This window comes from Stylophora pistillata, chromosome 11 (assembly GCF_964205215.1).
Source record: "Stylophora pistillata chromosome 11, jaStyPist1.2, whole genome shotgun sequence".
Classification (NCBI taxonomy): Eukaryota; Metazoa; Cnidaria; class Anthozoa; order Scleractinia; family Pocilloporidae; genus Stylophora; species Stylophora pistillata.
The window spans coordinates 20757559-20774367 of record NC_142529.1 but is presented as its reverse complement, the minus strand read 5'-3'; the positions used below and the strand labels follow the sequence as shown (position 1 = coordinate 20774367).

At 39.7% G+C, this 16809-nt stretch overlaps 2 protein-coding genes across 4 annotated transcripts in view; one reads left to right on the top strand and one right to left on the bottom strand.

Annotated features, from left to right (window-relative positions):
- The window catches only part of LOC111345844 (uncharacterized), a 9048-nt gene extending 4352 nt beyond the window's left edge, over nt 1–4696 (top strand). Inside the window, exons 3-4 of the mRNA XM_088737642.1 lie at nt 3689–3868; nt 4119–4696. Of these exons, the coding sequence (XP_088593768.1) occupies nt 3689–3868; nt 4119–4594 (656 nt within the window). The 3' untranslated portion in view covers nt 4595–4696. The remainder of the gene's footprint in view (nt 1–3688; nt 3869–4118) is intronic.
- A 360-nt stretch (nt 4697–5056) lies between these two features.
- LOC111340452 (uncharacterized) lies at nt 5057–16797 on the bottom strand. 3 transcript variants are annotated; one of them, XM_022947299.2, is made up of 10 exons: nt 16658–16796; nt 16429–16563; nt 14352–14662; nt 12852–13070; nt 9696–9857; nt 8811–8961; nt 8519–8730; nt 7315–7552; nt 6674–6954; nt 5057–5459 (listed from the first exon to the last, which is right to left on the bottom strand). In XM_022947299.2, the coding sequence occupies exons 3-10, from the start codon at nt 14658–14660 to the stop codon at nt 5322–5324; spliced, it is 1710 nt and encodes a 569-aa protein (XP_022803034.2). In that variant the 5' UTR covers nt 14661–14662; nt 16429–16563; nt 16658–16796; the 3' UTR covers nt 5057–5321. The 3 variants fall into 3 exon arrangements, with proteins under 3 accessions (XP_022803034.2, XP_022803035.2, XP_088595924.1); XM_022947300.2 differs by lacking the exon at nt 16429–16563 and having other exon boundaries at nt 16658–16797; XM_088739798.1 differs by lacking the exon at nt 16658–16796 and having other exon boundaries at nt 16429–16642.
- Between the last annotated feature and the right edge of the window lie 12 nt (nt 16798–16809).

Below are 16809 nucleotides of genomic sequence, written 5' to 3'. Positions count from 1 at the left end.
TAGTTATTTCACGGCCACGACCTTGATTGCGTTACTTGTACTTGCTATGGCTCGTTTAAAACCAAATGAAAACTTTTATATACTCTTTTAACGATCCGTGGCAGTTCCAGTCTAGAATTGAGTTTAAATTTCTACTATCGAAAAAAAATTCGAAACTACAGTAACGAAGTAGAGTTTGCTTTAATTTTAACATATCGACTCAGACTGTAGGTCAGGCTCTCCAGCAACAATATCTTAAGTTCACAGACAGGAATGATAAAACGTAGTCGGTTTTGGAGATTAACAGGAACTTGGATTCCTTTCAACCGGGTTACGTCAGTGTCATGTAGCCCTGTTCCGTTTTTACGTCAACGTAATGTTCTTAAATTCAACGACATAAGTGCAGCCGACAATCTTTTACAGTGTCTTTACGGTGTAGAACTGGGCTATCACAGCGAAGTCAGTAACCGTCAAAGACAGCACAGTTTTGGTATGTATCTCACAAATTTTACGCACTTTTAAAGACAAGCTGTTAGGGGGAGGCTCTGTGATTTTCGCCTTTAAGGTCTTGCTTATTTTCTTCCAAATATGTAGTTTATTCTTTATTCTTTTTTCTTTATTATTGTTTGTGTCATACAAGTGAATTCCTTAGATTGGCCAAAGCCAGAGGCTTAAATGGCTTATGGTCAGAGACAAAGACTAATTTTTCAAAGAACAATATACTAATCTAAGGTATTCTAATCTAATCTAATCTAATCTAATCAAATCTAGGTAATAAACAATAATCGGGGTATATTAGAAGTTCTGTATAATGTTCACAAATTTACAAAGAGCAGTAGATTAATCTAAGTAGTAAACAATAGTCCGGGTATATCAGAGGTTCAGTATAATATTCAATTTTGGTAGCTAAAAATTTAATTCAGGTTCAAGAAGTACAATTTAAGCTTCTTTTTGAAGTTACTAATGGTAACGCTGTTACGGAAAGTCAGAGGGATATCATTCCAAATAGTTGGGGCTTGGGAACAAATAGCAAATTGATACCTACGCGAGAATTTGTGTAAGTTAAAACAAGAGCGAGTTTAAACAGCTAAAATAGTTCTTGACCTGTGCATGGTGTGCATTCTTGCTTACCTCAAGCTAAATCTTTCAACTTCTTCGTTTGCAATCCGCGCATTATCTTTTTCGTTCTTCAACATTCCATATGCCTTTTGTTTCATTCTGGGGTGTTTCATGTTTGGCCAGCCAAACTACTTCTCATATAAACCTTTCAACTGAATTTTCGACAATTTTCATGGGATGAAAGGTAAACTTTGAAAAGTGGAGTTGCCAGAATAGTTCACCAGCCTCACTGTTTAACTTAAGGAGCATGCGTGAACGTCCTTGTGCAAGTTTATTTTGCCGAGAGAAGACACAATAGAAGGGCCTGGGCGTGAATCAAGGTCTATAATTTTGCGGTTTGTTCTCAGCCTCATGATTGAGACAAACTTCCAACATTGACAAGAAACTCGGCAGCCACACATTTCAAGAGGATAGACCCATCTGGAAATTTTCCCTCCTAAAATATCAAACTGAATCCATTTTCTTTTAGCTTCGTTAGTTTAGTTTTTTTCAGTGATGAAAAACGAGCGGAAATTCAAATAATCAGCAAACTTTGAATAGTGGAGTTGCCAGAATAGTTCACCAGTCTTACTGTTTGACTTGAAGAGCAAGTTTGAACGTCCTCATGAAAGGGGCCGACCATTTAACTTTTGAGGGGGGAGAGGTGGGTGATTTTGAAAAAATTTCCTGCAAGCGCTTGTTGGAAGAAAAAAATTACATGCAGCCCAAATGTAACAGAAAAAATGTACTAAAAAATCGGAAAAAAACATCCTGCACTGCAGATTTCTAGAAAAAAAATTTCTTGATGACCAGAAATCACCCACCCCCCCTCAAAAGTTAAATGGTCGGCCCCTAACCCTATCTGCCGAGAAAAGACAGAGAGGAGGGTGAAAATCGACCCTGGACCTGCCTGGGCGTGAATCAAACTTTTTAATTTTGTGTTTTTTTCTCAGCATCATGACTGAGACCAAGTTCCATTATTTGCACCGTTAGACGAGAAACTCGGCAGCCACATATTTCAAGACGACAGACCCCATCTGGAAATCTTCCCCCTAAAATATCAATCTCGATCCATTTTCTTTTAGCTTCATTAGCTTAATTTTTTTTTCAATGATGAAAAACGAGCGGAAATCCAAATAATCAGATTTAATCAATTGACTTATGTTACGAGTTCCTGTTTGTCCAATGAAGATTGAAATTTTCACTGAAGACTTATGTCGTCCTTATACAAATGGCCAGCGACTTTCTAAAATTCTTAACGATGCAGTTTTATAAAACTTTTACTGTTGAATCTGTTTATGTGCATAGATGGTAGCTAAGAGAGGTTCCCGATCCCGTTTCACGCTCAAATTTGAGAAAAACTCACGCTTCACGTATATTTTAAACAGTATTTAATTCGTCACGACTTCAAAAGGGAGTTCTTCAACAGTTCTATTGCGCATGGTTTCAGGTAAATCTTTAGGTTTTCACGAAGTGAGAAAAACAAATTTACGAGTTACGCACACTTCAGGAGATAAATCACCTCACGCTGGTTCATGAATCCAGCTCGCCTTTCTGTGAATCCACGCGCCAGATATTAATCACGCGTCACGTTTAAACTCTTTTCACCTTCCGCATAGCCGTTACATCACTTCTGTTATGCATCCTTTTTTACTTTAGGAATCAAAACAATTAATGCAATTGATAGCCTGACTCTGCATCGTGAGACAATTTTTAACCGTTCATTTATTAAACAACAAAATCTTTGATAAAAGGAAAGATAATGCAAAAAACGTTTGGAGGTAGTGAGTATTATTAGAAGCTTATAGTTAATGAGGGGGCATTGGGAATTTCGCTTTTGTGGTTTTGCCTATTTTCTAGATCGGTTTTTCGGTTTTGGTGTCCATTGCGGTTTGAAGATTTTCCGTTTTTTAGCATTTGATCTTCGGTTTTCGTCAAAAATACTAGCGAGTTTTCGGATTTGGTATCCGATGAGGTTTTCGGTTTTTCCTATTTAGGTTCCGGTTTCTCTTCGATCCAGGCAGCAGTTATGTGGCCTCCATTGATCTGGAACAGCTGTGAAATCTCTGCTTGCTCCCCTTGTCATATCGTGTTGAATATCGTGTACTTTCTTTCAGGTATAATGTCTGGGCTCTAGAAATAGACGAGGCAAAATGTTGCCATCCACAAAATCATCCCACCAGTTATGAAGACTGTTACGATGAAGATGTTAATTACCATTTCATTTGACACGAGGGGATGGAGTGAATGCCAGCGGGACGGTTATTACATGACCGGTTTCTACAAAAGTAGCTGCGATAAGCTCTGCTGCATTGAGAAGTTCAGATGTTGCAAGATGAAAAATTGTAACAGTGTTATTGTTCAGTTAGGAATCGATTTTAAATTATCATGGTAAAATGTAAAAGCATGAAGTGCTAACAATGTTAGTCCAGTTCGGGTCAAAGACAACAGCTGAACGACAAATAATTTGTAAAATTCAACAAATTGACTGTACTCGACACTCAGTTGATCCGATGATCCCACGATTCAGGGCTCGGTCCCAGTCCAATTGAGTCCTCTCGACTTAGTCCTCTACAAATATGCTTTAGAATAAAGTTTGTCTTTCCTTCAGAAACTGTTGTCAGTGGCAGATGGAGTGATTGGGAAGACTGGGGGGAATGCAATGCTGTCTGTGGAGATGGAGAACAAGAGCGTAAGCGAACTTGTACCGATCCCTCGCCGTCTAAAGAGGAGGCTCGGTGTTCAGGACCCAGCAAGGAAACAAGGCCGTGTAACAAGGGACCATGCCATGGTAGGTAAATGCGATTTAGATGGGTTTGTTCATTGCGCCTGTCAAAGTCTGCATATTTCATCACTGGAAACGACACTGTGTAAACAACTGGTGTGTGGAAAAATAAGGAGACATCGAAGGTCTGAAAAAATGTCAGTGTGAATGCTTTATCTAAGATCACCCTCTAACGTTCATATTAAAATTTTCTTTTCTTCTATTATTTATCACTTCGTACAGTGCCTTTCTTACTTTCTTTCCTCGTCTTTATCAGAATCAGAATCAATTTGTCCAGAGGGTTGGGTTCATTATGGAAACTCTTGCTTCCTCGTCATCGACATTCCAATTAGGGAATGGAAAGCTGCAAGACGAAACTGCCGAAAACTGGGAGACCTCGCTAAAATTACATCCGCCACCCAAAATCAGTTTCTCTTAAACCTTCTTAAGAAGCAGGTGAGGTTTACAAGTCGCGGAGCATGGATAGGACTGCAACGAAGAGGATCCAATACGTTTTACTGGACAGACGACACACCGCTGACTGGCTACACGGCATGGAAAGTTGGTGAACCAAACAATGTGTTCGAGAAATGTGTGCACCTGATTGGAAAGAATTGGAGATGGGATTTTACTCCAAGGAAGTGGAATGACATTTATTGCATCCCTCCCAGCTGGATTCATTACGAAGATGTACCTGTAGCTCTTTGCCAGAAAACGCCAAACGGGATGGAAGTATTATCCCGTCTTCGTTAGCATCATGGCGATGAGAAGAAATGCATTTTCTTTGCTTGCTTTGTATTCGTAAGCTCTAAGGTTTGCTTTTGATTCAATAAAGGAAAACATTGTAATTGCCAATTGTGATTAATCGTTGATTGAGGCCACAGAACTATTTTCTGAATCATTTGCTCTTTCTGTACACTTCGTGGTCATTTCCTATATCCAAAAAGGCGCGATCTCACTGCTTGCACTTTAGAGGCCCAAAACTCCCTGCTTGTTGTATTTAATTTTGAGTCTCTAAAATGAGCGATAGTCCCCGGTCCCTAAACATTTAGCAAATATCTGGTTGCCTCGCCGGTCAAGGGGTAAAAGGCGATGAGGCTAAATATTATCTACAAATAGCATACTTTTCTCTAGCTGGCTACATTGCAGAAAAACCGTATTTAGCGGAAGAGAGTTTGCTTTGCTCAAATATTTGCATTGAACGCTGCAACGACATTTAGAGCAAAAACGCGTTTATTTACCCTTAGTTTACACTACAAACAAAATTATCATCTTAGAGAACAGACCATACATGGTAGAAGTCCATCTAAAATTGTTCTAGAAACTTATGTCTTGAAATGGCTGATCAACCTTCCTGTTTAACTTGGAGGACAAACAGGTTAGGAAACACACCAAACAGACGCATCTTGCTGTGACGTATCTTGAGGGGGGTGGGGGTCTATAGGGCTTGTTCTTCGCTGAAATCACCCGTCACTCGCTATTACTGTGGGGCAACATTTCTCTGAACTTTCCTTAGAAACCGTAAAAATTTAGGAAGCTTAGCAGTAATCTGCTCTGGTTCCCAGTTTCCTTCATTTAGTACTTGGTCCCATTCTTCACAGTGGAGATGAACATCAGGCTTTTCATTATTGACAAAAAACATCAAACAAAACACATTAGTACTGCAACGAAATTAAAAACGAAATACAAATGAAACGAAAAGGCTGTAATAATACCCACATCAACGACTCACATTTAAGCACTGAACTCATTAGTAATTGTAGCTCCACGATACGACCTCAAGGTCACGCTCTAAACGGATTGTGAGTCCCCTCATTCAGATATTTACAACAACGTTAATCTGACCTCTCACTTCTTATAACTAGACTTTGGCTTCTATTTAGTACGGAGTCTTAGTGTAACTATAAAGCAATCCGGTGCTGTATTGTCATAACAAAAGTATTAAGTGCGGTTACAATTATTTATTCTTCGTGTTCAATGGCGACCACAGCTGTGACTTTTCAAAATTTTTCAAATGAGTTGACACAACTGTTAAATAAATGCGACCCTTTTTGCTTTTTACCTGAACCTTGCATATTACTTAATAAAGACTCGTCTTTGAAAGATGAGAAGTATATGTGACGTGAAATGTAATTTAATGTGAATGTAGATGTAAATGTGATGTGATGTGCATACAATATGATTTGGTGTGATGAGATGTGGTGTGATGTGATGTGATGCGGTGTGATGTGATGTGATGATCTGATCTGATGTGATGTGATGTGGCTTGACGTGACGTGACTTGACGTGCGTGACGTAACGTGATGTAATGTGATGGGAATGTGACGTGATGTGATGTGATGTAATGTTATATGATGCGATTAGGTAACCCACCGACGACTCAGTGTGCGAAGGGACAGGCTAGTTTGTTTGGTGGACACTTAACATCTCAGGCCTCAGAAGCGAGAGGACATCAGGCAAGGGAACAAGATTATTACTTAAGTTAATCTTATACGAAAAATAAGATATTTGCACAGGAAAACAACGGTTTCAGGCCTAGAGGCAGATACAATCGAAGTCGTGTAATCGTAGAAAATAATGTATCTCCATAAGCTTCAAAAGGAAAAGTCAAGTTTTGCCTGTTTAAACCGTCATGTTATGCTCTTCCTTCAAATATCAGGCATAGTTTACCATGGGGCATAAACAAACATGAACTCATATCGCTAACTGGAACGCCTGTGAGCGAACAAATAAAACATGATATTCATGACGAATGGCACCTAATGGGGAGAACACATTGAAATCAGGGAAGTGCGTAGAAAGGCAAAATCGTTCTTGTGTAGTTAGGAATACCTTCGCTTTTGATTCATTGAAATTGTACGCATCAGTCTGGTCGGGATTCACTCCTTTTGACTGGTCTTTGCAAACAGTCAAAGTAAACATGTCTCCGTCATATTCATACCGATACGTCTTTCGAAGGCTGCGGCGCTGAAAGAATAGGTCAAACCCATCTGGTAGCTCGGAATTTGGTGGGAAATTCAGTTGACCATCTTCAATTTTCATGTTCATGAGGTATTTTTCTAAAATTTTGCGCTCTTCGTCTGCTTGAGGAGTCGTTTTTGGAAACTTTGGAACTAAAACAGGAAAGAAGTGGGGTCAGGCTGTGTCCACTTTTGTTCTGCATAGTTAAATGCTTGCAATTTTTTTCATGTAAGTCACAAACCTTAAGTTATAACTATCACAATTTCGTCTTATGTGATGGGTGGAAAAACCGCTTTTTTGTCATTAATTATTCTGCTGAGTTGTGGTCGAAACGTCGGTTCAAATCGGACACCAGTGATCAGAGTGGTACATTAGCCAATCACTCTAAGTGTGTTCAAATCAATTTACCAATCATAGAATTCATTATAGCAACCATGGCAACAAGTAAATAACATATGGAATGATGTAGAATCATTTCTTAGATCTCAAGTTTAAGAGAAATGTTTCCTCACATGTTCTTATTTTCAGACGGCAATCAAATCCAGCCGACGGCATTAGAATGTCGAGTTTCATTCTTTGATGAAATGTATCACATATGTGGAAGCTTGGTGAGTTCGATGCATCTCCACTATGCTCGTTAGGCAAAACCTGTGTCAAGGCGTTTCTAACGGGAAGTGGAGTGCTGCGACGGAACCCCAAGGAAGACGTTGAAGCGCCTTCGGTCCCGGGTTCTTTTTCTATGAGCCATACCTATTAAAAGAGGAATTATGATAAAAAATACAAAGAAATAATTTGGTTGAGCCTTGGTTAATTTGCACCTTCTGCAATGAAATCTTGGTGAACCGGCTTAGCAAATATTTTATATTCTTTAGCTAGCCAGACGCGAAAGAAAATGGCAGAAAGCTCTCTTTCAGCTTTGTCAAAGCACACATATCCTACCTAACCATACAATTGGGTGGGAAAATTCTAAAATTATCACCACTAGTCGACGTTGCCACCAACGCCTTTGTTTGGAAGCCTGGCCTATCGACTCCGCCCACGCCCCTTTTAAAAAAGAGCAGCTAATCAGTGAACACATAAAGGACCTCTTGTTGCAATGATTAGATCACCCCTGATGAAGGCACTAGACAGGATTGTCGAAACGTTGGTTCTATGAATTGTAACTTCTTGGTTACATTCATCAAATCTTTTCACCAGAGTGGTATTAAACTAAGTCCAACTTTAAGAAAAAGAAGGCAAAAACTGTTGAACGCGATGTGAAGTGTGGGGGCTGTAGACTGTCCGTTCCCTAAGCTTAATTAAATGGCATAATGTTTGGGATTGAATGGTTAAGATGGAAAACTAACATTCTCTTCAATCGAAGGTTTTCATTGGTTAACTTAAAGAAAATGTAATGGTAGTAAAACATAATTAGAAAGGCAATATCGTCATGGGCCTAGTTACCGATGCTTAACGGATTAACGAACAATGGAACTCAATTTCCACGAGATCGCATTTCATAATTGGTCGACTTTTTAAGAAGGGGATCTATGACATGAGATGACGTTACTACAGATGAGGAGACGTGAGTTTGCTTGGGTTCGACATCTGTTTACCTTTAGCTTAATGCAGATACCTTTTTCGGCTTGGGTGTCCTTCCTTAGTGACCTTAGTCTAGAGCCGACGGTAGCCCCACTCCAGTAGGAATAATGGTTTGCTACTACGTGTTCAAATTACCTTAACTCGTTTTTCTAAGCCAGATGGAGTGAAGAAGGTGAAGTCGTATCGTATGTCATCACTGGTTGTGCATGCGCAATCTTTCAGAGACTTTTCTGTCTGTTCAACTTCGATTGTCTCAACTTCTGAGAAGAAAGTCTTCCAACAATCATCAGCCGTTGATTCAATTCTATCTTTAAGCTCCTCCAGAGTGAAGGTGTCATCCTCTTCATCTATCGAAAGGAGTATGAGAAGATCTCCAATTGATACCCCGCCAATTCACAAAAAGATGTATAAAATCTCCCGGACTGACCTTGATCAACCTTGTTAAGGTAGGCGTGACCAAAATGACACCAGATATCTACTAGGACCATTTCCTCCTCCTTCTCTTTGTGAATTTCTCTCAAAATCCCCAGCATATTTTTTTTCAGGCTTTCCGTGTCTACAAAACCAGAGGTTGTTTCCTTTGAAATAATAGAATACGCCTTTCATAGTTAGACGAATACGAGAAACATTACGCAGTTTAATTGCTGCACGAGAAAAAGTCCCAGAGATTCTCTTTAGTGTGTGATAATGATTATGCGACTTGATTTGGTTATATTGAGTATCAAAACCTGAACATAATGATAACGTAGGTACACGAAGCAAGTGCACTTCTGCAGTTTTTTACTTGCAAAGAGCTTACCATGGTTCGGTGGGAAACTCGCCTTCAGGCGGCTAAGTAACTTAATGACGAACCCTACAGGCTACCTTATTTTTGGCAGATTGATGTGCAATTTCTGCTGGCAATACCATGGTAATATCCTGGCAAGTAAAATGATAGGAATAAAATAATACCATCTAGGAGCAAGAGAATTTTACCTAACGATATTCTCTTGCTCGGAGATATTGTTGTGATGTACAAAGAAATCTTCAGAAGGGACATCGGAGAGAAAGTATAGCAGTGACAGAGGATGATTAATAATCGAATTTTACCAGAGGAAGCACTAGTATTAGTTTCTGTTAGGGTCTGAATCGACTGGTTTTTCAAGGTGAAACGGTTGTGGAGGCCCTCCACCAGTATTCTTAGGAGGGTTCCGAACCATTAAAAAGAAAAAGATATGGGTTGAATTATGTTGGAGAAAAATGAAACCACTAACTTTTACAGCATTTGTTGTAGGGTATTTTCCTCAAGTCATATCTAAATTTAACGGCATACCTCTTTTAAAGGATCGTCCAGAAGTTCCAGTTTAAAACACTTCTGCCGCATATTGGTATTTGGTGACGGTTGTACGATGGATAGCTTAAACTCATGGCTTTCTTCCAGGTAAGCTGTGTCCACATGGACAAATCGTGCAACGAATTTTTTCTTCCAATTTTTCTTCATAGGGGAGAAAAACGATAAAGATATACATGAAAAAATTACGCGCTTCTGATTAGCTAGAAACGAGTGCATTTTTCATGTAACTCGATTGCAAAGTTGCAACACTAGTGCAAATTACAAATAGTGTGCGAGCTGTCAAAATTTCGTCTGTCTCGACTTTCTGTAATGCTCTCCTCATGCAAATTATTAAAAAGTAAGAACCTGATTACTCGTGTAATTTCGTGTTAAAAGCACTTGTAAATTTTTCAAGACTACAATTTGCACTTGCCCTACGGGCACGTTCAACTTTTGAAAAATTTACTCGTGCTTATTTACACCAAATTGCACTCGAAAGCATGTCATTACCTATACTAATCGCATAGAAAACATAGTATATAACGTTCTTTTAAAATTTTACAGAAATTTTGCACAATTGCTTGGGTGATTATAGAGATGCACGCGCTCTGATTGGTAGCGGATTGGGTCATATCATTTGGATCACGTCACATAATCACCACGTGCGAGGTGATTATCGCCGGTTTTCACTGTCACGTGATCATCAAAACCATTCAACAAATAAGGTCAAGAATCAAAGAGATCAAAGAAGATGAAAATTCAAATAGTTTCGCAAAGATTCAGGACTGGGCGATTTTTCGAACAGGATATATTCGAAAAAAAAGGTTGCATTCAAATTTATAAAACTTGTTACGAAGACGCCATGTTTGTGTCCCCCTTAGGAGCACAATTAGGGCGGCTTGAAGCTAACAAAAACATACGTCATCGAGTTTGGCTCTGAAAAGGCTGAAGTCGTCTACTAATAATAAATTTCTCATAAATGAAATCTATATGAGTACTTTTTCTCATACAAAGACTGTTCAGATAGCGAAATCTCAGCAGATAAGTCACTTTTTTAACCTAAGTGACAACATTCTCGGCTGCCATTTTATGTTGTCACGCAAGCGCTGAGAAATTCAACCTTATCAAAAGACGAAAAACCCTATGAAACTGAAAATTTGTAAAAGAGACAAGTCTTCAGCTGTTCAAATAACTAACTAAACTAAAATCTCAAAAGGATTGATAGTTCCATATTTTCAAACTTTGATGACGTCACATGAAAACCAGGAATAGAAGGGGCGCTAAACTCCAAAGTGACTACCTTGCGTTTAGTCCAGGCTTCCGAGAAAGTGATAGACGCGATTAAAGAAATTTAAATTGCAAAGGGCGCAAAAGATGCTCTTGAGTTTGGTGAAATACCTTTCAAAGAAACCTATGGAAGTTTTGTTGGTTTAATTGCATAAACCTGCTAAAAATCCACAGTTGTAACAAAGTATGCGCACTGCTTTCTCTATCTATAGAATTTACGACAGAATTCGAAAGCACCTGAGCGGGTATACTAATACAATTATTAGCCTCAGATTCAGCGAACACTGTTGAATAATCCCCTCGACTTCTTCTCGGGATTATTTAACAACTATTCACCGAAGTGGAGGTGGTTAGTGGTGGATATTTACCAAGCCGCGAAGCGGCGAGGTAAATATCCACCGCTAACCACCGACACTGAGGTGAATAGTTGTTTTAGTATATACTAAAACAGTGAGATAATATCATTGGTGGTCCATCGGTCTCGATGATGACGTCTATGTGCGTGGGTGGGTTCGTTGATGACTGAGGAGTCCAAGGCGGGAACGGCAAACACGTCCACAGTGAGAGCAGGGAAACTGGCCTGGAGGTTTGGGTGTCTCTACTGCTGCCTTCCTTTTAGCGCGAGCCTCAGTGACATTGGCTCGCCGGTGTGCTTCGAAGGCTTTTGTTGCTTCGCGCATCAATGCACGCCATCCAGTGCGATCCTGTGCACACTCCTCAAGCTGCATTGTTGCGATGCCAGTGTAGGCGATGTTGGCCTTGATGCAGTCTTTAAAGCGCTTCAGTGGCCTGCTTTGCTTTAACCTGCCTTTTACTAAAACAGTGAGATAATATACACCACCAAAAATTGTTTTTAATTCATTCATTCCAGCAACGATTCCAACATTTTCCCGCGCGTGATGATCCAACGCGGCTCGGATCGCGGTAAGTGATTTTTTGTTGTAAAAACTGCCTTCTCGCTTTTTCGCTGACAGATAAAATTTCTGAAGACATTTGGTTAGCTCTGGTGGCGACATTTCTTCAAATGGTATTGCAAACTCTTTTTGTATTTGAAACCATTCTGTAAAATATACCATTCAACTTTGATTTTCAAGTGAACAAGTGAGGTTACGCAAGATTAATTTGCATTCGTAAACAGAAACTTTTTCATTGGTTTTTATCGATAAATTCCTGGTTACCATTACCTTCAAACATGGCCAAACCAAATTTCGTCGCTTTCTCTGTGTTCTCAGGGACTGCTTCGTCGTTATTTGAGTGATTTCTTCGCTTGTCACGAATGCAAACCGGAAAGCCATTTTTTCCCGAGTTGCTCGGAGGTAAATAGCAAAGGATATTCGGAGTTTGACTAGCCAATCAGAGCGCGCCTTCAACGCTATCCACTGTTTTAGTATATACTAATCAACAATATACTCACTTTGCCTATTAGGACCTGGTGTGTAATTTTAAAATCATCCGTTTTGTGTGGGATTCGTCCAGAAGTCATATTAGGCTTTTTCCCTGATTATGGCCGCTCATTTCCTAGCCGCTAAAGGTACTTTTTATCCACAGGCTACTGAAGCCTGTCACTATAATCTTTTCATTAGGCCCATAAGGAGAACAAAGATTGTTCGGTCGAATTGTGCTTTCATTAAGAATTGGGAAACTGGTCTTTATCAGCGGTGGTCAATTATGGACGTTTTACTTTAAATTAGGTTTACGGGCAAACACAGACAGGCCCAATCAAGTTAACTGACTGCTCGCTGACTGATTCGCTCCGTTGCTAGCAAATTTAAAATATTCTGGGAGTCGCTTGGGATTGGCATTCTATCCATTGACGATATCCACTTAAACACTCTCACACAGCACTCTTTATATCACAGAAAGACTTACCACGGTTTCCTTAATGTCCCGAATGGCTATCCTCTGACTCTCTGGAGATCCCTTGATGTACAAGCTATTTCTTTCAAAAACTTTCAATTTTGCCCCATAATTAGTCTTTTTTTCAAATCTGTCCAAATTCATGCGGTTTTTCCCTATTACTTTACCCATGCAATCTTCCGGTATGAAGGTCAACTTTCTCCAAGACCCTTGGTCAGGGTTATCTTCTCCCTGGTTAACAGGATTAAAATGTGAAAAAGAATCGAGATTGAACAATAATAATAATAACGGGAAGGGGAAAATTCGCGGAAAGAACCACAGAGGCATGCTGGAAAAGGAAGGAACGAAGGAAGGAAGGCCCAAACGAAGGAAAGTAGGAAGGAAGGAAGGTAGAAAAGAGGATAGGAAGAAAGGAAGGTAGAAAAGAGGATAGGAAGAAAGGAAGGTAGAAAAGAGGATAGGAAGAAAGGAAGGTAGAAAAGAGGATAGGAAGAAAGGAAGGTAGAAAAGAGGATAGGAAGAAAGGAAGGTAGAAAAGAGGATAGGAAGAAAGGAAGGTAGAAAAGAGGATAGGAAGAAAGGAAGGTAGAAAAGAGGATAGGAAGAAAGGAAGGTAGAAAAGAGGATAGGAAGGAAGGAAGGTAGAAAAGAGGATAGGAAGGAAGGAAGGTAGAAAAGAGGATAGGAAGAAAGGAAGGTAGAAAAGAGGATAGGAAGAAAGGAAGGTAGAAAAGAGGATAGGAAGAAAGGAAGGTAGAAAAGAGGATAGGAAGAAAGGAAGGTAGGAAGGTAGGAAGGAAGGAAAGTAAGTAAGAAGGAAGGAAGAAGGATGAAAGCGGGAGAATAGAGGGAAAAAAGGAAGGAAGGAAGGAAGGAAGGAAGGATGGAATAATGATAACAATTTCATAGTAATCCTCATAATAGCAATAATAATAATAGTGATAAAATTTATTTCTATAGTGCCTAACCATTATCTACTCTAACCGCTTTACGATCCTAATAGCTAAACAATGATATTTACATTAGTCTAATATCTAATTTATACAATGAATCGTTTCTGTTTACGAATCATTATAATTGTAAAGATTCCTAAAAGCTGTATGCTAACTTAAAAAGGTCTTAACGACCCTCTTAACAACTACTAATATTGTGGAGGGAACTCAATCCAGAGCCTCGGGCCTGCGATAAAAAAAGCCCAATCCCATATGATTTGGTGTTGGTGCGGACCACTTGCAGGAATTTCTGAGAGGCAGACCGGAGTGAAGAATTGAAGAATTGAAGGAATGAAGAATAGAGGAATGGAAGGAAAGAAAGATAGGAGGATGAATCGAAAATAGGCGGGCCTTTGTCCCCCGCTCTCAGTCACTAACACGTACGCTGACTGCTAAAATCATCAGTGTAAACCAGAGTAAACTTTGTTTTGCAAACGTTTTTCAAGGGCTTAAAGGAAATTAACACAAACAATACGTTAATAATAACATAAAAGGGGGTAAAAATAAAAGCGAAACTCACACGTAAGACCTTTTCGATAATTTGTTTTGCGCTGGTGCGCTGTTCTTCCGTTCCTCTTATGTAAACCAGGTCTTCTTTGATGAATAAGTCCCGGATTCCACTTCGGGCGATTATATCCTCTCTTTTCCAACCTCTTTTTCCTATAACAAGTCCCACCTTATTTTTTGGAATGTCTAATTCTTCCTCCTCAAAATTTGCATCGACAGCTCTTTCATACCAGCTTGGTTCACCTTCTGCTCTTCGTTTTTTATGTTCATCTTTCCTATCTTGTCCTTTTGATTCTTCAACTTTCCCGGACACACTCGACATCTCTGCGAAAGGTAGGAAATTTGAACGTCTTTGATGTACATTCTATTACTTTCTTCCACTTTTAGCCTTAGAGTAGTATTCATATATTTTTATCGCCAAACTCAACAGAACGAACGCGAAGTCATGAACGCAAAGTCATGGACATGAAGCAATGATATTAACGAGATCGTAATTTGCTTCCTTGTCTGCCCCTGACGAGCATAGCATAGGTATCTGCGAGAAACTGTTTTTCATTTACTGCCCCCAAAGGAAGCCGCTTCGACACACCTTGGGGACAAGTCGTGGCGACTAGACGACAGTTTGGCTCGTGTGATATGAAAGAGTTTTGTGAAAAACTTCGTCGTTTCGTCGCGCAAATCAGAATTTTGTCCTTTGCGATATGTTGCGCGTATTCTAATTGGTTTAAAATACCCTCTGTCACTTAAGGTGAAGCGTCTCAGCAACTTGTCCCCGCGACTTGTCCTAGCGATTTGTTTCCTAAAGTCTGGTTTTCACCAGCGACTCAAGCACAAACGCCAGCATAGCAGCTCTTATTTCACCGTAAAAACGGCTTCGACATAAACATAAACACAAGTGCAAGCGCAAGGATTAAAATTCTTCCTTTTCCTTGTGGTAGTGCTTATGCTTGCCGACGTTCTTTTCCAATTGGCATATAAACTTTAAGCTTGCGTCAGTGCCTACACTTGTGCTTGCGTCACTATAGAAAACCAAGCTTAATGCGTCCCGACTCTACCTGTTGCATATATTACCCTCCCAGTCAGAACACATATATATTCAAAGGATATTTCTCTTAGTCCTGTCGGTGTCTCCTAAATGGAAGTTCCACTCTGAACTTTCAAGAACTCACATTTAAAATTGTCGGATACATGAATGATTTGGGCTTTATAGTTCTGAATGGAAGTCGTTAAATCTGTTTACGGTATTGTATTTTATCGTGAAAACAATTAGCAAGCGGACGCTCAGACCCAGGCTTCGTCCATTTCTCATTCTTCCTAGTTTCAGACTCACTTTAATAGGAAAGGCGATGAAAAATAAAACATTTTGGAATGTGGCTAAATGCCCGGCAGCCGGTCACGGTCTTAATTAGACTATGAAATACTTAGAAGTTAGGCAATTTTCTCAGAATTTCCCCTGAAAGATTATTTCAAACATCCCTCCATGAGTATCGTGTTTGTTTGTTTAGAAATGTGAAGCGATCCCAAAAATTATTTCAGTGAGAAGTCCGTAATATTTCCAACTTTCGGGAATTAAGTGTATTTTAAGAGTGTGTCTAGTTATCGGATATTTAGCCACATCGAACATTTCAGGAGGATCCGAGTGGCCGTATGTAAGAACAGCTTAAATGTAGTAGTATTACGTATTCAGAGTTAACCCCCAGTCGTTGCAAAACCTCTCATTCGCACGTAAATGGGTGACCGTGGTGGGGTCTAAATGAAGACATTTCAAATTATTGGCGAAGAAAGTAGGCGTATTTCCGAGTATGAGAGCTTACGACTGGGGCAATTACACTGAAAAAATTTCTGCGTTTGTGAAATTAGTTACCCACAAGAGATTGTCGCCAAGAGACCTTTAGTTCAACTACACTTCACGGCCCTCAGCTCTCCTTTGACTTGTTACTTAGCTTGTACATCAGCTGTTTCATGACGATTATGATCTTTCTCTACACATAAATACCTAGGGAATGACTTACAAATCCCCCTCATTACACGAACGTACGCTGAGTACCTCACTCTATAAACATGCTCGATCATAATTATAAGAACGTTACCTCTTTAGAAAGATCGCGAAGCAAGCCCCTAGGCCCAGGGTGTCTTTGTGGTCATAATACAGGTTTCTCAATGATCCTTACGGTGTATGGTTTCGAAGGACGTGCTTCTTAACCTTTTTGTTCAGCGAATTATGGCTAAATTACAAGAAAAAGGACGTATTTTCTGTTCTGAAACAAAGGACAGAGAACCTCAGGGATAGCGATTCGTCGCAATTGACCTCTGACTTACCTCTTAAGTCTTTCCGAGAAAATAGTCTTTCCGAGAAAGTACAATCATATATCGAAGGGATATTTCCTTACAGAGTAAGACTAAGTTTTCAACTGCATAGCACCTTCTCTCTTTTATGGGTACCAGAAACCGCTTTCCTGGGCCAAAGGCAA

Coding starts and splice junctions, on each gene's coding strand:
- LOC111340452 (XM_022947300.2), bottom strand. CDS start 14,660: ATGTCGAGTGTGTCCGGGAAAGTTGAAGAATCAAAAGGACAAGATAGG. Junction 8,962..9,695: donor TGGACGATCCTTTAAAAGAG/GTATGCCGTTAA, acceptor ATTATTTCAAAG/GAAACAACCTCTGGTTTTGT. Junction 7,553..8,518: donor GCTTAGAAAAACGAGTTAAG/GTAATTTGAACA, acceptor CTCTTTTAATAG/GTATGGCTCATAGAAAAAGA.